At 37.3% G+C, this 22,611-nt stretch overlaps 1 protein-coding gene across 5 annotated transcripts in view; it reads right to left on the reverse strand.

The window, feature by feature from the left end:
* NPAS3 (neuronal PAS domain protein 3) overlaps positions 1-22,611 on the reverse strand; it is an 827,431-nt gene that overhangs the window by 391,894 nt on the left and 412,926 nt on the right. For all 5 annotated transcript variants that reach the window (XM_034768663.1, XM_034768662.1, XM_034768661.1 and 2 more), the window contains one exon: positions 19,716-19,798. In XM_034768663.1, the coding sequence (XP_034624554.1) occupies positions 19,716-19,798 (83 nt within the window). The remainder of the gene's footprint in view (positions 1-19,715; positions 19,799-22,611) is intronic.

A 22,611-nucleotide genomic window follows, 5' to 3' on the forward strand; every position in this document is an offset into this window, starting at 1 on the left:
CAATACATCCGGCACAAATGAAAACTATTCTGAAATATATCAATTTTAATAAAATGTCTCCGTTATACTGACAGAGATGTTAGTAGCAACCTTGTCTTTAAATAATGTGCTAGATTTCAAGAAGAAAATCTTCATACCTAGTGAAAATCTTTTTTATCCTAATACAAAATCCTTTCCAAACACCAGATCAAATGTAGTCATTTTTCTCAGAGGCACATGGAATCTCTGGGTGACTCAATATCTATTCCACTCGTGGATACTATTTCTAAAAGCACCTCATGGTAAAACTTCTGTTTCTTCTTTCGGGCCCCTATTCTGCAAAGCACAGCATTGTGCTTCATTGGGGTCTAGATCACAATTCCACACAGACTGGTTAATCGCAATTGATTAGCCAGACAGAGAAACTCCTGATAATTCAGGAGCGTAGTTTTCAGGCTTGACTCTTCTCTCACTTACAGTGGTGTCAATCAGGAGTAATCGCACTGGAGTCAATGGAGTAACACTGGTATAAAATTAAAGTGAGAAGAGAACCAGGCCTATATTAATTCCATGTATGAGACGTGCAATTATAACATAGCGAACAAAATTTCTTGCTTCTCAACGAAGCATTAAAAGTAGACGCATATACTTCCAGAGACATATCACTGTAAATTTCAATAGGAGAGGTAACCACTACTTTATGACCCTGACTAGCTCACAAACGTCTTACAAGATAAAACTTGTAAACAAATGCAAAGTTTTTCTTAATTTGAGATGCAGTGTGCTCTGAAAAGAGAATGTAGTGATAAAAAAAAATTCCTTTAACTCTGAAAACCTTTCTCTGGATTTTGTTAATTACATATTCCTACAGTTGTGACCAGGAATAAGTTGTACTCAACTTTTTCCCCACCTACATAGCTGAAATAATTATCTGAATTTCAGAGAGAAGATAAAATGATATTCAATAATTGTGATCAGCTTCAATGAAGTCTATTGAACGGTTAGAAATGCATATTTCGGTCTTCCCTTTTTGTCCTATTTTTAGTGTGGCTTTTATAATCAATATGATTTTTATGGTTAAAAGTGTAGGGGTGGATGGGCAGGCCAGATTCTTACCTGTTGTAAATTAGCATAGCTTCATTGACTTCACTTGTGCTATGCCAATTTACACCAGCTGAAGATCTGACTCATATATTTTATTATATAAAATGAAGTGATACTGGCGGGAACAATGTCTGTTAATTTTTGCTCACACGGTATTAGGTTACTATGCTACGTACTCGCATATTTTTGGATATAACGGAATAAAAACAATGTAATTAACAATGCACTGTGATGTATTTGGGATGCAGTCAATTGAAGAGCTTGACCCAAGACCTTTTCCTGCCATAAATATTCTCTAGAGTGAAGGTTCTTCTGTACTTTATGAAAAGCTAAAAAGAATAATACAACATCCCTTAGGATCAATTTCAAGGTTATCACAGATGCCCTCAATGTTTTTCTATTTTTGTCCACATTTCTTCAGAATAAAGCCAATCCAACACAAAAACCCTGTTGGGAGGGCTCATTCCTTACTGTGTCCTCCTGATTGTCCAAACTTTGAGGCGTATATAGCTGTGGGCAGGAGGTAACATGGATGGAACATCTTATTCAGGCCTGAGAGGTAGGTAAAGAGAGGATTCTGGTCTAATGAAGAAATATTTTATCTATGTGTAACTATCCCCTCTGCTCCATGAATAGCTGTATTTCTCTTAAGGTCAGAATGGCTACATGGAAACCTCTTTATTCATATAAATACCCTTAATCAGCCAGATTACTACAGTCTGAAATGTTGTTTACTAACATTTGCCCATTAAAAATTCCATCCTCCACAATGAAAGAACAAAAGGATTCACAGTTGGATCTTTTACATGGCAGTATGCCATGCAATAACTGGGCATTCAGGCTTGCCCTTGTCTTAGGTTTTTGTAGAAATGCATGAACTGGATCAATTTGGAAATCCAATAGTAGGGGATGGTGAAGAGTAACTAGATAACATCACCTTCGATTTTAGTAAAACTAATATGAAAAATAGGAATCTGCCATAATATTGGCTGTTAAATTATCCAGAAACAAAACTTTTTCCTTTTAAAATTAATTTCATAAATTTCCTGTAAGCTTAAGCCCTTTAGATCTGCCACTATATGTGTATTGCTGTATATGTGGCTATGTACTGTTTATTTTGTTTAAATTAACTGGTGTCCTTCTGCAGGACAATGTATAATCAATTTGCAGTTAGTAAAAATCTGGGCTAAATACATTCCTTAAAGCAACACAACACAACATAGCAAAATAATAATAAAAATGAAATTTAAAAAAATTGAACACTTCTCAACCTGGCACCTATGAAATGTCTGAGGGAATTCCCCTCTGAAGTTTTCATCTTCCTTTTTCTAATGTGAGACATTTACTCCTATATATCATGTATAACATGCTTTCCAGGAAAAAAGATTATGTTGACAGCTAACTCTGTGACACAGCTAAAACTGTATATTAAAAAAATCAGAACAAAGCAGCCAATACGTTTATATAAAAAGAAACATATATAGACGTTCAAATGAAAACCTAATGGAACTTTAGTAGTACGTGGGAAAAGCAACTGGAAGAAAGAAATAGTACTTCCTCGTTCATATAGCTTTATAACTTTAAGTACAGCCTCACCTTAGAGAAAGTGATCTGTTTAGCATGGATCAAGAGGGATGGATTACTAAGGGCATGGCTACACTTGCAGATGTAGAGTACTTTGAGTTAAACCAGCCTTCATAGAGCGCAGTAGGGAAAGCACTGCAATCTGTCCACACTGACAGCTTCAAGCGCACTAGCGTAGTCACATTTGCGGCACTTGCAGCGGCATTGGGAGTGGTGCTTTATGGGCAGCTATCCCAGCATGCAAGAGACTGCAACGTGCTTTTAAAATAGGAGGGGTGGAGTGCTGTGCGACAGGGAGTGTGTTGTATGTGGGGGGAGAGAGTGGGTTTTTGGGGGGCTGAGAGCATGTCAGCATGCTGTCTTGTAAGTTCAGACAGCAGCAGACCTCCCTTTACCCCCTGCCTCTCTCTCTCTCACACAGCATTCCACAGTAACAGCTTGCACGCTGGCTGTCAGAAACGGAGCTTTGAAAGGGCATTTCCGCATTCCTACAGGAGTTCAAAACAATGACAAGAGTGGCCACTTGACTTACTGGGATTATGGGATGTTTCCGGAGACGGATCAGAGCCTAGTAACGCAACAGCTCGTTCACATTGATGCCCGGGCGTTGTAGCCAAGGCGCAGCAAATGTTATTCCACTCGCCGAGGTGGAGTACCAGCAGCACTGTAGCCACGGAGTCAGAGCGCTCTAAGTGCCTTGCCAGCGTGGACGGGTAGTGAACTAGTGCGCCTGGGGCTCCTTTACTGCGCTGTAACTCGCAAGTGTAGTCAAGCCCTAAGACAGAACTTACCCGTTTTATCTGTATTAGAATTACAGCTAAAATGGTAAGACATGGGTAATTCACTTTCTTTTGCCCTCTCTCTTTTCTGAATGCTTTATATTGAAATACTCACTTTATTTTAACAAGAAGATAAACTGTATTTTCCCCTCTAATTTGAGGTCTAGTTAGAAATGATAAATGCACTTCATAAAATCATGCCTTTAAGAGAAATATTATTGTTGATGTTATTAACAACACTTTAAATAAAAGTACATAATTGCTAAACTACAATGAAATCCCCAAGGTGGAAACCAGTTACAGTCACATTAGTTCCAAACAACTAACATTTTTATAGTACTGCCTAAATTAATTAATAATTATTGGATACTTATTTTGAAGGATTGCCATTTTTATTTACATAGTTACAGAGTAGAGGCTGTAGTCAGTAATCCTTTAAATATCATTCATACTTAAACCAGAAGAATCCATGTCTTATTAAAGTCATAAAACTGTGCGAGACTTATACAACCCTCCTGCCAGACCAGGTTAGCTCCCAACAATTACCACACACCGCAAGAGTTTGGTAGAACAAAATACTGACTAAAAATTCCTTCAAAAATAAAACCAAATACGAACAAAGATTTAGAGGAGAGCAGACAGAAAGCAGTGTGTGTTCACTACTCCTGCTCAGATGTTCCTTTTACACACTCACTCTTGTCTCACAATGTGAACAGATAGCTGCAGTCAAGGAACAGGGTCAAATTTACCCCTAGCATTGTGGCCACTTACACAAGGATTGAATTTTGCTTTGAGGGGAGGCAAGTGGTGAGTGCCCCACTGAGGAACAAGTTGAAAACACCTACCATTGAAGAAACTTACACACAAATAAAGACGAGAGATTTAATCTCCCTTTCCAAGTTTTTTTTTTTTTTAAACACCTTCAGCCTGAAACCACTGGACTGAGATTCATAGTCCTAGACTTTGCAATTGTATTGTTGTCCTGTGAATTCACTAGCTATCCACAGGGAAATGAGTGTTCCTGTCTCAAACCCCTTTATGGAAAATTCCCCAACTGGTTTATATGAGCGGAGATTAGCAATGCAAGCAGACATTACCAGAGGAGTGAAAGTGTGTGTGTGTTGGGGGAGGTTGGAAGAGGGGAGAAGGATGAAGGAAGGAAGAAAGTTAGAAAAAGAAAAGTCATCTCTATTACATGATTTCCCTCTCTCTGGGGTCTTGTGTAATCTCCCCTACTGCAGCACCAGCCACAGGATTTGGCCTCTAGAAAAATTTGGGAACAGGATGGTAGGCAGACAGAGAATAACTGCTCCTCCTTATTAGAGAAAAGTACTTCAGAGCCTCTGCAGATCTAGTGTCATGTACTAATTTAAAAGACCATCTCCACTGCCTCACAGAAAAACAAGCAAGTCAAAATTCACTGAATTTCCTGCACTTGTGTGGGAAGCGCCACATAAAATATGATCCTGTGTCTTTTAGGTAGATGCCACCATTTCATTTATATGTAGTTTACTAATTTTAATGCCTTCACAGACTAAAATAATTGTATATCACAATCTTGCCATAAATGGGAACAACCCCATTCCCACAGAACATCCTTTGACCTAAATCTGCCTTTCAAATAGAACAGTACTGTGTCAGAAAAGTTGGCTTATTCATTTCAGTAACAGTGCTGGCTGGGAGCTGTAACTTGCTGGTAATACAGAATCTGCTCAAGGTTGGGAGCCAACTGCTGGTGCAACACTGACAGATGCAGGACCCATATGCCCAAGTCTGGATAGGATTCCTGTATCACTGGCATCTGGATGTCAGCTTTTCTTTCCTGGCTCTACTGCTGGCTTTGCTGATAAACCCGATTGTCTGTCTGCTGTGGGTCAACCTGCTGCTGCCCTGTAGTCATGTTTCTTGGATCGTAAGCAGTTTCTCTCCATTAAGGAGTACTGTATAAACAGAGTATGCCTCCCTTAAAGCTTTCATATGCCACGAAACATCTAACTCAAACATGTCAGCTATTTCTGGCGAATTAGGCACAGAGGATGAAGTCTTGCAGTTGCAATGAAATGGCAAAATGTTTAAATGTCCATTCAGTTTTCCTGTCTATTTCTCTGGGAGACTCACTGATATCATCCATGTTATTCTTTAATTCTAAACAATTTTTATTGCTTGGTGCCCTGCGAGAAATTGATAATAGCAGAAGCTGGGTGCACCACAATTTCTAGAAAAATCTTTAGAAGGGGACACTGTATTAAAATGCTCTATCTGCTAGTACAACTGCAAGGTTTACTTAGAAATTTGCAACCATCACCCTAGTAGGGCATATATTTGAGACTAAAGAAAGCGAGGCCCTCTTTAAAAGAAACCCATGCTTTACCATAGCTACTGCTTTTCCTTTGACTGCCTTGAAAAACAACTTGATTGAACTTTTGCTTTGGGCTGGGAATGCAACTATTACATATTAGGAAGTAAAACAAAACTTCATAAAACCTAGTTACAATAAATCATAAAATGGTATCTGTTAGACAATGCACGGCTGTTTTCCACTCTCGTTCCAAATCTCCAAAATCCCAGCCTCTCCAGCAGGGAAGCCCCATAGGGCCGTTCCCGAACACGGCTTACAGGTGTATACACACTTTGATTCTGCAATGGCAGCTAAAAGTCGCCTTCTACTAAGCCTCCCAGCAGCAGATAATTAATAGTCTAGTTAGGAACAGTCTGTCTGAGAGGTGGGGGAGCCTTTGCAGCATTAGTACCAATTAGGTACTAGCAAGCCCTGGGAGGTACTGGGAGCAGTACAGAACTGTACTGTCACAGGGGAAGCTCGAGTGGCCTACTGTGCAAGGACTAGTCAGGATGCACCATTCTTTTGGAGAACACAGCCTACTCCCCAAGTGTTCCTTGCCTACTTTGCAGGCTGATGCAGAATGGGAATGTGGCCATTTTTCCACCTCCTCTGTGTCCCACTGGTATGCATACAGGAGGAGTTCTGTACTCTCCCTAGCAGAGAGACTGGTAACTGCAACTCGTCCTTGCGCATGCCACACGAGGAGCAAGGTTTCTTTTGTTCTCCCAGTGAATACCCTGTAGAATGGTCTGGCGTTTAATGGGCAAATCTGTGTCCAAACAGTGCACATCTAGAACTGACGGATATTAAAATACTATATTGCTTCTGTGGACAGATTTTAAAATAATAAAAAATGGTTGACTGCTAGAAAGGGAACATGGTAGAAATATCATAAGTATTAATATCAGAAGCACCGCTTTCGTTTTCAGGCCTTGGAGCTATGGGTTTAAAAACAAACAAAACCAAAACATTTGTTCAGTTTTTATTCTATATCTCAATGCAATATTGTGTCCTTGAAAAACATTGATTCCTACTTTCTAACTTGAACTTTGTTAACTATTGTTTATGTTTAAGATATTGTGTTTCATCAAAGGCAATATCATACTGTATCTTTGTTTTTGCTTGACTGCATAATTTGTAAAGGATGAAAAACCCTGTCTAGATCATCACCGCCTCAGACATGTAAAAGAAGAAATTAAAAAAAAAAAAAAAAAAAGGAACGAAGCCAAGCTCAACAACACATTCTTTCAATGAGTTTATTTAAGATCCCAATTTTTTTGTTCTCAGAGTTAACAGATGGCATATTTTTTATTTCCAGTATTGTCTGCTGATAGCATACTTTATGTACATAAATCAGTGAATTATAAACTGTGATAGACGTTTGATTGTAAAACTTTGATCGTTCTAAATACCAAAGCATTGTGTAAAGCCTTTGAGTTTAAATCTCACGTAAAGGTTTTTTTGGAGACTATACAGGGAAAATCGTCAAGTCTCTACAGGCCTGGTATACATTAGGTCCCTTCCCAACTTTTTTGTTTTTGGTTTTGTTTTTAATAAAACTATAACATTGGTTTTCAAACTGTGGTTCAAGGAGCATTTGCTGGGAGCCTGCGGAGAGCTGGTTGCTCACATGTTGCTGACTCCTCCACAGCTGCTAAACCACATGAGAAGAGAGCTAAAAATACGTTAAATACTTCCTTCATATTTTTTTATGTGAACAACTTCTGTAGTTGCCAACGGTTTGTTATGTGATTGAAAATGACATGGTGGCAAATGGGAGGGGAGATAGCCATATGAAGATTTCTGTATTCAGATATGGTCGCACTACAAAAGAGTGTGAGAATGCTCGAACTATAGGTACCTATGTGAACCCCTGGAGCATTTTCTGTTTCTTAAAATGTGTGCCAAAGAGACATACTTAATCATTTATATGGTAAAGCAAATATGGTAAGTCACATAGATTTAAGACCACAATGAACTGTAAGCAATCAGAAGGCAAATTAAAGAAAAAATACTGGATCAAGAATTTATTTAGAGGACCACACAGGAAAGGGTGAAAAATAATGATCAATACATAAAATATGCAATTTAGAAAAGTCTTTGCAACTCACAAAATACAATTTGAGTTCATTCATCTACTACTAAAGGAGTATAATCTTATATCAAGTATGAGGATATGTATAAATAATGCTTTTAAACTATTGGGAGTCACAGGAGAAAATCTTCTCAAACGGTGAAAAGGATATATCCTTATATACAAGAAGAAAAATGATTAATTGGCTAAATGCTATACTCAATTAATGGGTTTAATTCAACTTGACTTGAATTTATGTGACCTCATTAAAGGCTTCCCCAAAGAAAATGTAAAACAACGGATGCACTTAAAAAGTTTCTTCTGTTTTGAAAGTTTTATCAGCTTTAGTAGTATACCCCATTATGTACAGTTCAGGGAATACTGCTAAAGCAGATAGAAACGTTCAAAACACAGACTTTTTTAACTGTGTCTGTTCTTGTTATTAGTAGGAGTTAGCAACTTTAAACAACTTGAGTCACAGCAGAAAGTCGCATAATTTATAGATGTCTGCCCATTTACTTTACAAAACGAGATGTTTGCATTCATGCAAATATTAGACTTTTAAAAGACATGCACTTTCCAAGTCAGGACCAGATTAAGGCATGGGCACAGAGACCTGTGCCCAGATCTCCAGCTCCTGGAATCAGTGTGTGAACAGAATCTCAGTTTTCATTTAATTTTTTTAAACAATAAGTTTTTAGCCACCGTGGTTGCAAAGAGAAGCATGAAATCATAACCCAAATGTAACAAATTCAATGAAGTATGTCCCTGAATCTGCACACAGCCTGAAACAATAGTTCTGAGAGGTGTGAACTACCCCATGAATTTCAATTGGGTATTAACTCTGAGACCTACTGCTCTGGGTGTCTATTCTGCCACCCAACAGAAGACTGTGACTATGTCTACATTACCACTTATGTTGGCATACTTTATGTCACTCAGGAATGTGAAAAAAACACGCCCCTGAGAGACATAGGTTGTACCAACATAAGCATCGGTGTAGACAGCACTATGTTGATGGGACATAGCTACCACCGCTTGTTGAAGGTGGTTTAATTAAGTTCATAGGAGATCTCTCTCCTGTCAGCATGGAATGGCTACATAAGAGATCTTACTGTGTTGAGGCTGCATCGGTACAGCTGTAAGATCTTGACAGTAAACATAGCCTAGCTGTGTGACAGGAGAAGAGTGCAGCAGACTGCAACTGCCAACAAAGGGGAAGACCCTGCTGCTGCTCCTGCTGGGATAAGAGGACCCACACTGCTGCCCCTGGCCGCCACTCCAGGTCGGGGCAGAATAACAGCACAAGGGCAGAATAATGGAAGTAGAGATATGAAGAGCTCTATGTTGTGTGCCCGGAATCCTGGATTACCTTAATACAGCCCTCTATCAATTGTGTGTACATGCATTTTAGACATGTGAAGAAACAAACAAATGCACATCTTACAAACATTAAAAAGGGGGGAAAAAAGGAAAACTAAGAAGTATGCTTGTACCAATCTAACTCACCATGCACTGATATGCACCAAAAACAGGATATTTGAAAAATTTGTACTAGACCGATTAAAGACCACCTAAAGATTATTTCTAGGTTTCTCTCCACGGAGGGAGACAAATGCCATTGTTTATAGTCACAGTATATAAATAAAAAATATGTTTTCCTTTTAAAAACTTTCTATTCATTTATATAAAATTGAGAGCCTTCTTACCCCCCAGTGCATATGTGAGTGGTGCCAGGAGCCAGGGGAAGAGGTGGGGAAGGGGAGAAAACCCAATGATTTCCAGAAAACAAAACATTTTAATTGTCCCCATCTGGACTTCTATGATCTCCATTCAAGATATGGTTCTTTTCGGAGAACCCATGCATTACTTCAGCTGAAAATAGGGCAAACCCCAAAATCATAGCTGAATGAAGACTCCATTAAATACAGTTTTGTCGATGTAGCAGGGGAAAAAATTCCTCCTTCAACCTCTACAGGCTGCAGAAAGTCCTCCATTTCTGTTAATGACCTATTCCTTCTGTCTGATTCAATACAGCCCACTGGCTATGGAAATGACAACACTCAGCAGGTGACAACAAAACAGTCAACAAACAGTGCTGAGATATGTCATTTTCCTCAAATACTTTCTCAGGAGTGAAATGACACAGTACGATATGCTGTATCCAGCTCAGATCAAATATTTCTTTATTAAACGAAACTACATGTACTATAGTTGCCATATAAAAGGTTTAAGTGTGTTGCTTCAAGCTTCAATTGCAAAACAATTTGATACTTGATTTTTTATATATACATATATATTTCCCCCCTTGGTCTCTTAATACACACCCCCTTGGGCAGCTACTGTTAAGATGCCATATCTTTGACATAGCTTTGCATTGAAAGCATTGCCTTTCTGGAACCAAACTAATGCACTTACTGTCACTGGGACATCTCGGGATATGTAAATTAGCATCTTTCAAGTCTCTGAACACAGGAAGTCCTCTTGTCATGTATTCCAGATCATGGATCTGAGGCCTCAATTTTAAACAACAATGCATGTGCAAAGGTGTTTAGCCTTTTCAGATTCAGAACTAGCCTTTAGTTCCTAGTTCTCTTTAAGAAAATGAAATATATTCAGCCAACTTCTGTTCTAATTTCCAAAATGGCTTCATAGCCTTCAGTGGAGTTGCTCTGGATTTACAGCTGTTTAAGTGATCACAGAACTCAGCTCAGTGAGTACAGTTATGTTTACTCATTATTATATTTGTTTATTACTACTTAAGAAGTGCCTAGACGCCCCATGCCTTTCTCCACCAGTGGAACAGCTGTAGCATTAAAATCAGTACTAGAGATTCGGCTTTTTTTCTGACTGTTTTGTGGCTTCTCTACTAGACGAGTCTCGTGATCAACCCTTGACAGACTCCAATGCAGGTATTAAATACTCATCTCTGGAAAAAAATGAAATACTATGCATCCTTGAATCTAAGGCAGAATTTTGTTACTGGAGGTGTCCTATTTCAATGAAGACATACTGTACAACTGAGATATTGATCTTCTGTAGTTTTCAGAGATCCTACTAACTTTTTCACAACACTACAGGTATTAGTCCCATAGTCCTGCCTTAAAACTGCCCTGATGTGACTTTTGAGCAGTTAATATCTGGAAGTTGATGTCATATGATATTATTGTTTCAGTAGATCATATGGTCTCTCTCTTTTTCTCAACAATGAGCACCCAATACTTCTCTGATCCAGTTGCCCATGATATAATCATATTTCTATTCTTAGAATTTGGGATTTGTATCTGTACAGATTCTTTCCGCCCAGTTGGAAATTGCATTTTCTTCAAATCTGTTTTATTTGTTTTTTTAGGGTCCCCCCCCCCAGTATGGTACTACTCCCTCTCCTTATGGTGGAATCAGTCTTTCTTGCTGAATTTATACTAATCTAATACTGCAACCCATTCATTATTGTGATCTCATCATTCTTCAGAAAGGCCTATTATGCCTAAACTGTGTTTTGTTACCAGATATTCTAGATTAACTACGTTTGCCTTTAAAGGTTTTTGCATGGGTATAGAGAAGTTTTTAGTTTTTCCTGCCAGTCTATTTTTTTCCCCCTATGCAACTCCTTTCTCTCACAGTCTGTTACTTTTTGGATTACACCTCTATGAGCTCAACCTATGTCTTCTCTAGCTTCACCCTTGAAAGCTTTGGATATTATTTGAACAAAGGAATGAGTCTGATAACAGTGAATTATGTGTGACAAAGATGAGGGTCCAATTCATAATTAACATGTATAAAGTAGAGGATGTGTCTTTTGAAATCACTCCCCTTTGGAGGCCTATGCCATCTTTAATCCGCTTCTCCAATCTACCTTGTCACCTGTGTATTCCATTTTATCACACAATGCATGCCTCTTAACTGCCAAAACACTGTTAAAGACCATTTCATTGACTAGTTTAAACTACAACAACCCTCATCCCTTGAATTCCATTTTATTTTAACAACTGATATATAACTTTAATCTGCCATGTTGAATGTCAACAGTAATGACTACCCTGCACCTTTAAGCGGGGGTGGGGGTATTTGGCTGGCTGGCTGAAGGGAACAGTGCTTTATGACTGAGAGGGTGTGGGAGGGGGAGAGATGAAAACTACTGAGGTGTTCATTAAAGGAAAGAATGGGGGGCGGTTGGGGACTCCATTCTTATAGCCCACCTAAACCCTCCTATGAGGGGGTGTGGATGGTAAGGTGCCAGCAATGGATTTGGTTGAGTCTCTGGATGGAAAAAGAGGGGGAACTGGTGAAAGCTCCCCCCCCAGGTAATTATGGAATAAACATGGGGTTACCTGTACTGTATACTTTTATCTGCTGGGTAGTCCCAGACATCTAATAATGAAGTTGCAACCTGATTAAACCCATGTCAAATGTGTCCTGTCTTTCTTTCGGTATAGCCAGACAATCATTCTACTTCCTCACCCTCCTTTCCTTCAGCAAGTCCAGAACTCTGTCTCAAATGTTTAATAAGTGTGACTAAAACTTTGTACACTTCACCACATTTCCTCCCTATGTCATATGCTAACATAGATCTGTGAACAACCTGTCCCCTTAATCCAGTACAACTCTATAAGAAACTGAACTGTCACCTTTTATACTTACATACTGCACCACTGACATCATTAGCAATTGCCATTTCTTGTCCACACATTTCCAAGCCAGCAGTAGACTCTTTTCAGTTAATATCCTTTCTAGACTGGCATAATCATCTATATATTCCAGGACTACCACCTGCTGCTTCCTCACCTTTAGTCTCATGTCACTGTTGCTATCCTAACTGGTGTTGTACAGAGTTCACCTCATTATATAATACTTAAAGTTGTCGAAAATAGTACATGAGAAGAGGAATCTTTTCCCTAAAATTTTACAGCACTCCAACACCTTACTATCTGTTTCTCTTCTCTTCCAGCTCTCAGGTCAGGTAGGACCCTGTGCCCTAATAAGAATCTCTGAGAAGATTGGAAATGTGCCCTGCCACCCGAGCTCCAAGATCACCTATGCACTTGATGCCAATTTATACGTGTTTTTGTATTTAAAATGAATAACCATGAAGTATGTGATATCAATTTTAAACTCCCCAAACTTTTACAATACTTAAACATTTGTGGCTGAACAAAAATTAACTGCTTCTTATTGTCTTATTCAATAATGATCAATCATTCCGTTTTGCCAATTTTAACTCTTAGCCGTCTTCCTACTCACATGGCTAAATATTGCTGCTTGTTTCTACCCAAAGGAAGCATTTTTTGTTTCCAAACTACATTATTAACTATGTGCAACTCCTGTATCATCTTTCATTACCTGAAAAATGTAGAAGACCTGCTCCACTCCCTGACCTTTCCTCTGACTTTAACAGTGAAAAGTCACAGGTTTTGCACAAACTAAACTGGTTACACACCTAATACATGTTTACAATGCATGAAAAACTTTACCAGCATACTCTCCAGTTAATCTGTTACCTTCAAGACATCTTCTTAGTCATGAGAACAAAGAAATAGTGTCATTATCTTGTTATACTGTTGGTGATTATTATAAATAAATATCAATATATTTAAAATGTTATAACATATTGTAGTGAGACACTTAATGAACTCTTTCCACCTTTTGAATCTACCATGTTTGATGGATTTCACTGTGCTCCTATTGGTGCAATAACAATGCTGCAAACATAGAAAGAGAAATGGAAGACCAAGGCCTATTACCATATGCAGAAAACTCTGGTGATCTGGTAGTTTCTTATAAATTCTATACAGCTTTCTTCCATTGTGTATATAATGGCACATGTTTCTACAACAGGACAAAAGATGTTACATCCTTTGGAAGTCGAGAGGAAATTTTTTCATAACAACAGTTTTCAATTATAATTGCAATAGAACTAGTTAAATGTGAAAAAAACAATCTGACAAATCATTCAATGTATTACTATTCATGCTTCTTTATTATTGATGTTAGTGAGTATTCTGAGAACTCCTGGCCATTCATGAAAGTGTAAATGAATCCTAACAGTTTCACAATATTTAGCCCAAATGAATATTTACCCAAAAATTCATAATATAAGTGTGTTACTCATTATTACTTATTTGTTTTTTCTCCTGTTTAAAATGTCTCAATCAACCAATCAGGAAGTAGAAACAAGACCATAGGTAAAATTTCCCAAAGGACCTTAGTTATACAGGAGGTTAAGTCCCTTTTTCAAAACTGACTTAGATACTTAGGAGCCTCAATCCCATTGTCTTTCAATGAATCTCAACCTCCTAGGTGCCTAAGTCATCTCTGCAAATGGGACTTAGCTGCTTTTGAAAATGTTATCCTATGTGACTTGAGTGAACAACTACACAGTATGAATAACAAAAAGTCAATAGTCACTGTAATTAACTGGCAAAACGTTCACAATCAACCCCCGGTCAAGAAACATTTTGTCCAAACTATTTGGTGAATATTTATTAATAGCAACTACACCCAAATGTATCAGGAATAGTTTTTGAGTGATTTTCAAATAGCAAGGAATGTTAAATTTGCACACGACATTATTCAAAATGAATAACTGGCCAACTCTAAAGATCAGTAACCCAGAGTGTCACAAACTCTACATTAATACTGTTACATACTACTATTACTGTATTGCATTTATTACAAAGACTAATGTTTATATTCACTTTACAAATATAAAAAAAACAATAAGGGGCATTTTTCAAAATTGAAAAGATTTTTTCTGGATTATAAGTATGTTTTTTTTAAAGCAGGTATTAAAATATTTGATTACAAGTGTACCCCTACATTTGGCAACAAACAGAACACATTTAAGAATCAAGAAAGTACCTTTTATTAGACCCACACCGATTTGTTTGTACTACATTCTCACATACTAGCTGACAAATGGGTTTTCTGGGCACTGTATTTGTGAATCAAAACCAAAACACATATGGCTCTTAGATTCTCCATGAAAATATGTAATTTAATGTAAGTTGTGTAAAATGTTAGCAGCAATGCAGCAGACTTCTTATACCCAAGGGTGGATTTGGGATTTTTTTGAGTTTTTAAATGCAGAAAAGCTGAAGAAAACTCAATGGCCCCAATCCCATGTGAGATCCTGTAGAATGGAGCGAAAGAAGAGTAAACCTCCACTAAGAATTACTTGTGGAAATTTCTCCTTTACCATTCCACCAAAGGATTGGAGTTTCCCTAGCTCAGAAAAGGTCATGGAGCATGCACACAAACACGCCAGATCCCCATCCAATCCACAGGAGACCAGGGACTATCACATAAAGATTCCGCAGCATCACAAGTCCCAACTAGCTCTGATTTGGTCCTTGACAGTGTGGCTCCTTCTAAGCCATGCTGCCAAGGAGTCACTGGACCAGAAACATCATGAAGATGACCCTTAGAGGAAGGAAAGAGGAATTCCCAGCTCTGATGGTGAGGCACAATCTAAAGTGGATTTCTGTTTTTCTGATTTTTTTCAAGGGTGGTATGAGGACAATGTACAAATCCCCCAAGACCACCTTCTGTAAGCCACGAGGAAAGGAGAGAATGCTGTTGAGAAAGTAGCTGAGCCCTTTTTCAGCACTGGATGGAGAAATCAGTACAATCCCTCTCTTCCTGCAAATCATGGGGGCATGATTCACTGTTATAGTGCTATTAGATGGTCCTGGGGATTGTCACTGGGATTTTGAGCTTGTTCACTGGCTCAAATCCATCTAAGGCCTGTAATGGCCCAAACGTTGGCTAAGTGTTTTTTTTTTTTTTTTTTTGACCTACAGAAACTGAGCTGGTGTTCTCAATCCACTTCCTTGTGAACAACTCTACATGACATAAAGCACCATCATAACTGCCACCACGATAAAGTCCACAAATAAAATGAAGATTTAGTGGACATGGAAACTTGAACAGTCTTCTGAGTGAAAGGAATGGTGCATAAAAAATTGAGTAGAAGTACACTGGTAGGACAGTTTGTAGAATCTATCACAACCACTGCCTATGCAATTGTGTATGGTAATTTAATGCACCATTAAAAAACTACAGTTGCTGACCAATCAGTCAGGCACTTTCACCTCACTGACATCAATTTTTAAAAGTTACTGCTCTTATATACAGGAGTACACAGTCAGTAAGAATCACTGCAATTTAGATACAAAGTTGCTGTTATTATTGTTAATGGAATATTTCTTTCCAAATCTTACATTTAAAGCTTACTGCAGAGTGTCTAATACTAAATATATCTACTTTGATAAGAGCTTGGCATAAAAAAAACAATAAAACAAAATACATATTTAAGAACTTATCTAAATTTTTACTAAAAATACTGTAAACTTTACTTTCAATTGTTTTCCAGTTCAAATCCTAAGGTGTGTTCTTTTTTGTTCAAGAAATTTTAAAAGCAACTAATTTAAATATGCAAAATTATCTTGAGTTGTTCATACGTGAACTTAAAAGCCGTGCAACACAGGAAAATTAAGTAATTATGCCTCCAAGTTATTTACTGCAATTAAGCTCATTTATCATATGCAAATTAGTGCAAACTGGTCTCATTAGTTACTAAATTACTCAATATGAGCTGAACAATGTAGCACTCCAGTTTGTAATGAAAAATCCCTGTAGAGGCAAGCAGTATCAATTAAGCTAATTTGCATATGCAAATATATTCACTAACTTTCCCTTTTCTCTATATTTAGTTCTACATTTCCTGATCATTCTTGATTATATAAAGAATATGGGGTCACTGACCCCTTTTCTTAATCCTCAATAGTTAAGAAGTTAAAGAAAGTATCAAGAGATGTAAACTGACCATATTCATCTTAACTTTTAAGTCTTGCTTGAACTAAAGTTTGCCAATAAGAGATAACAGAAATCAAAGTTTTTTCATTGAACTTATAATGAAGTAAAAAATACACCACAGAGGTAAAATTTAAGATATTTTTCATTGCAGCCTAACCTCATTATAAAGCTACTCTCATGCATAAGATGAATGTGGAGTATAATGAAGTCTTGCTAATAATTAATGGGCGACTCTAATTATCTGGTTTCTCTTCTATTCAAGGCATTCCCACTATTTCTCCATCCAGGTGTTTTAATTGGATAGTGTCTGAAAGCTTCTTTTCTGATTGTGAGGCTACTGCTATAATAATATTTGGGGTATTTCCTTTTTTTTCCATGAGCACATTGTGCGTAGTTTCTTTTGGCCATAAACCTACCGTGGGAATCATCTCTTCAGTATGATATACTGCAATTGGCTGTGGCTTGGAAATTTTTGACATGATTGACTGAGAGTACTTGCTTGTAGAATCAAGATTTAAAATGTCGCAAGATGTTGCTCCATTTCAATTTTTATAACATCACTATAAACAAACTATGTACACTTTTTAAATATAGACTATATTGTGGTTCTCGTGTGTCTGTCAATAAATTTTGAAATAACAAAAGTATTAGAAAAAGTCTCTTTAATTTCTGAATTTACCTTTAGCCAGGACTTTAAAATATTAATTATGAAGGGCACTGAACAGATTACCTATTAAGCCAGCTTCCTTAGATCACAGATTCTGAAAAATATGGGTACACCTGCAATACAGTACTTTTTGCAGGTTGGCACATATTTCTCTGTTCATCTCTCTCTCTCAAATAACAGTTACCACAGTATTGCTTTGAATGTCATTTCTAGAAGTACTGCCCACCAAAGCAATATTTGTTAGAGCAGCATTCCACTGGAGGAGACTCTAGTTGGATTTGTGACATCTTACTAGTATTCCGACCTTCTGGAATACTTTTCCAATGACATCACAAGGTGCTTCTACCAATGACATCACAAGGTGATAGTCTGAGATTCCTGCAGCTACTGTATTTCAGTGCTTTCCCTATAATCTCTTACTGAGTGTTGTTTTATACGTTTTAGCCTGCTAAAGCGAGACAAGATTTTTAACATATTATGACTAACTTACATCCATTATAAGTTCACTGCGCTCTTTATCCATCATCCACAATCTATTCTCTTTTAAATGTCACCCTAGAACTTTCTTTTATCAATTCTGCTGAAGATTAATGGAAGCAATTTGGAGAGACCAACACCCTCTTTGAAAAGGCCACACCTCAACAGATATTCAATATGGAATTTATGGTGACTCAGACTGAAAACCATCAACTCCAAATGCTGTAGTGATTTTTTGCTATCTGTATGATACCTCTTACATCCCCTAGGTATTAGTTGGGGGGGAAATCCAAAATAAAAAGGAAATCTGCTTTAAGCAGATAAAAAAATGATGAAAGCTTCTTAGTCATTCAATGAATGAAAAATCTACATTCCAAATAGCTAATAAGGTTGTAGTGTGATAGACCTCAAACAACAAAATGAATTTTATGCATATTATAAGGTCAGTATCGACATCTGGACTAAAACTGGACACAAATCAATTTCAATGAGGTTTTATCTGGGTATTACTAGTAATACATATCGTAAAAAGCATACCTTTACGTATACAGTATGTATTTATATATTCATAGCAGCATGCCGACAAATTACACAAACTCAAACATCACAAAACTGCTGCTTATTTATTCTTTTCTTGTATTGTTTTGTTACATCTGTGAGACAGCACAACTGCATTTGTGTCTATTATGCAAAACTCAGTGGTGCACATTTACCATCTTTGGTACAGTAACCATAAGTATTTGCTTACAGCACTAAAACCTTGAACCTAGACCTCTGCCAAGGACATACAAATAATTAAATCACTTCATTCATAATTTTTGCACTTAAGGCAAATTCATTCCAGTGGTAATTTTTACGTTTTGCTAGAATTATCTTTGTTACCATTTTACTTTAGCTAACTGCAAAAAGGTATGAAAACCTGGAGATTATCCATAGCTCCTTTGAAAGCTACATCTGTGGTAGTACAGAGAAATACCTCTCAATTGTTTCAGATGAAGTGGAATATTTCTCATTATAGTATCCTAACTTGCGTCTCTTGCATATCAAAAGACAATATTCCATGCTGCATACTTGGATTGAGAAGCAGAAATTTCTGCTAAATAACAGCAGTTATTTAGTGCTGCAGTTAGAAAAGACCATATGCACAGCAGGTTTCTTATTTCCATAAGGTTTTTTGTTTGTTTTTTTAGTCTACATTGACAAAACACTGCCCATTTTGTTGCTATTGCCTTTGTTACCTGCTTCTACTCTATCTCTGACAACTAAAACCTAAAAAGTGTTTTGTGGAATCACCAAGCCCTGACAAAACAAAACACATAACATACATGAATGTCTCTATCAGGTCATTTCTGTTCAATCTAATCTTTTTCACATATACCTACTGTACGGTGTCATAAAATGCTTTGGGAAAAATCAAATTATTCTTATCTCATTTACTACTAAGACCTGGAAGACATGCTGTTATTTCTTCTCTATGAAGATTTTTGTAATTTGCACTGTTAGAGTCATGACAATTGTGGGCAGGGGAAGGGAAATGGTGCTTGTAAACTAAAATGAGAAAAGAAATTCTAAATCTGAACAGGACACTTACAAAAATCAAATTATTTACCCAAAATGGTGTTTTATACACACACAGTATATCTGTGAGCAACAGTTACTGCACAGTCCAATATAGCTACATAGTGTGATTCATCTAAATTATTACAGCACAAAGAGTACTTGCCCTCCCTATCTCATTAAATTTCTCTCACTCATAGATTTTCTAAAAAGAAAAAATTAGAATCTGTACAAAAAAATCTCAAAAACATAAGCCCTGATAACAGCATAATAATAATTGGCAGAAATATTATTACTGTCTAGTCATCTTGATTATTTTGGTAAAGCCATTATTTTTACCTGTAAAATGTGACTTCCCAAATGTGATTCAAATACTTCAATGGCAAGGGCACTGGGGCTTCTCCTGCGCTGGGCACCTATAACTGAATAAAAAACAATTATGTTCCAATGTCTGCACATTCAGTCATGCTGTATCCCTGATTACACCACTGGAAAGATACTATAGACATGGACTCTTGCATTTTTAAACACCATTAGTGTTAATTACAACTTTGCCTTGCACTATAGTAAGTAAAATCACTATATAACTTTCAGTGACTTGAATTTTGTGGCACAATATTATTCTTTTCAAAGCTGTTAAAGTGCCCAGGAACTATGAAAATGAACATGCAATACTAATGGTTCTCAACCTGTGGCCCAATCAGCACACAGCTGCAGCCCATGTGACATCCTCAGGGCCATGCAGGTAGTATATATATTGTGTGGATGCGTCCCACATAACACATAGAGAGCTGGTAAATAGATTGAGAGCCACCCGGCTAGACAAATATGGCCCAAGTCCCGATAGAAGTTTCTTTGTTCATATTGCTAAGATTATGGACCGGGTTTGGTAAATAAAATAAGAAATATTAAAGTAGAAGATGCTAAATATAATGTGTGTGCACCCAAATGTGCAGACAAAACCCCAAAACTTACTCCATAATTGTAAAGATAAGAAATATGTCTTTCTGAACATGCTACCTCCTTCATTTGAAAGTGGACTGAAGTGCCTGAAAAAGTCACCGTTTGCAAACAATTTCCTCTCCATGATATCTGAGGTATCAAAACTATTTCCTATTGTAAGTATAAGGAAATATTGCAATATCCCAGATACCAAGGTAACTGCTGTGTCTTCAAACAGCAATCTCCATACTATTTGTTAAAATAAATAGTTTTAAAAATAGAAAGGGAGTAACTTGCTGTTATGTTTTCAAAGGCAATGATGACTAAAATAAGAGAAAAAAATCAAGAAATCACACAGTAGAACTTTCATTAATCTCTACTTCATATGGGGTGCCAGGAACAACAAGACAGTAATAGATGGCTAAACACAGCCAAGCAGGGGAGAAAGTAACCTTCTGTAGATATAGCGTTTTTTGTTTTAGGTCTAGATTGTGTCTAGCTCTGCTTGGAGGGAATGGGGGACAAGGGAGGTGGGAAGAGGGGAGATGGTTTAAGGAGACTCCCCTCCCCCTTGCAGAGGGCAGACATATTCACATCTAAGACCCTGGTGGAACAGTGCCCCTGGAGCGCAAGAAGCAGTGTTGCATCTCTACACACCACAGTGCCTTGAAGACATAATCTAACTCAATGTATTTAGCCAAGGAAGCTGAGTCATAAAGTTTGTAATAGGTAACAACAAATATAGTGTACTAGACCAACAGAGTAGTCCAAAGCTGTTACTGAACAGGCTAACTTGTTAGCAGGCTGATTATCAATTGTCCAATTAAAACTAATTTTAGAGCAACAATTTGTAGGAGTCTTCTGTGACATCAGCTGCCAAGTCTGATATCTGCACACAAAAGTATAGGTCAAGTAATGACAGGGATGTTGACTTATAAGTATAATGTCACTCCTTACTGATGCTTCATGTAATTTCCTTGCAGGAAATTCTAAACTATTTATACTGGACACACAAGTGACTTCGTTGTTAATAGATTCAGGCAACAGCCTATAACAGTTACAAATGGTGACTGCTCCAGACCTAATATTTCCATGTCATCTTCATCTACTCTCTGAAAGGAAACCAAGAACATACATAAAAACAGCTACAACAAATGCAGAGTTTTCCCAGATTCTTTCATTACATACTGAATTGAGACAATAGATTTTATGTCACAATCAGTTATGCACTTTTACTCCATACAATAGCTGAAGAGATATGTCACATCAATATTATACTTGTACTTGACTTAGTTTCTTACTAATCAATTTTACTTTTGGTTTTCACTCCACAAACTGACCCCCACTTCTCTGACCCTGAATAGTTTTGCTCATCAGTGCTTTTGTCTCTCCTTTTCCCATAGCTACATGAATGCCTGTAATTTGCAGGATTTTGATCAAGTATAAGATTTAGGGACAAAATTCAAAGCATTGTAAATTCTTTAGGATTACTGCAGTCTGCAAATGAAGTGGTCTTCTTTCCCTACTCTAGGCTCTTATTCTTTAACTCCTCCCCCAGTCCTCCACACACAGGCTCATATTTAGAGATGATCCACTCCATCTAGCTTGCCCCACCCCCTGAAATGCCCTGAGCAGTTAGCGTGAATAGGACGTGCAGCCATATTTATTAGGGAAACTTTAGCTTTAATTATAGCTAGAGTAAGATATACAGCATTGTAAAGGTTATCAGTGTTCTCATTATGATTATTATCGGTAAGTACTGCACACAATACAGCCATTTCATGTATGGTTTACCAGAAACCAAGTGGGAAAAATCTACAGGTGTTCCTTAAGCATTGTTTCTTCTTTTTATATAATCATTGTTTAAAACAAACAAACAAAACTTAACTGGTTCTCTTTCTTTCAACTAGACTGTGATTTATTTTTCACACCAAGCCTAAAGACATCACCACTCAGATATTTTTTCTGATTAATATTCTATTTCTATATACCACTCCCTAAAATTCACTGGCATATTTTTAAATGTAGCTGATTTACTGATTATTGCTTCCAGTTCTACAATGTTAATTGCACATGATGGTTGTTCAGTGTGCGGATGACATAACTTGAATAAGGTCTATGGATATGATCAAACAGAAATCAGTAAATGATCTGCATGTGAATTTTTAAAGCAATAGCTGTGATGTAGAAGCCTTTTTACTAATAGCTCATCTGTCCTTTTTCACTTTAGACCCTTTCAGTTTCAAAGTGTGTCTGTGGGGGGGGGGGGAAGGAGTTCAAATTACAATACTCC

This window comes from Trachemys scripta, chromosome 4 (assembly GCF_013100865.1).
Source record: "Trachemys scripta elegans isolate TJP31775 chromosome 4, CAS_Tse_1.0, whole genome shotgun sequence".
NCBI lineage: Eukaryota > Metazoa > Chordata > Testudines > Emydidae > Trachemys > Trachemys scripta.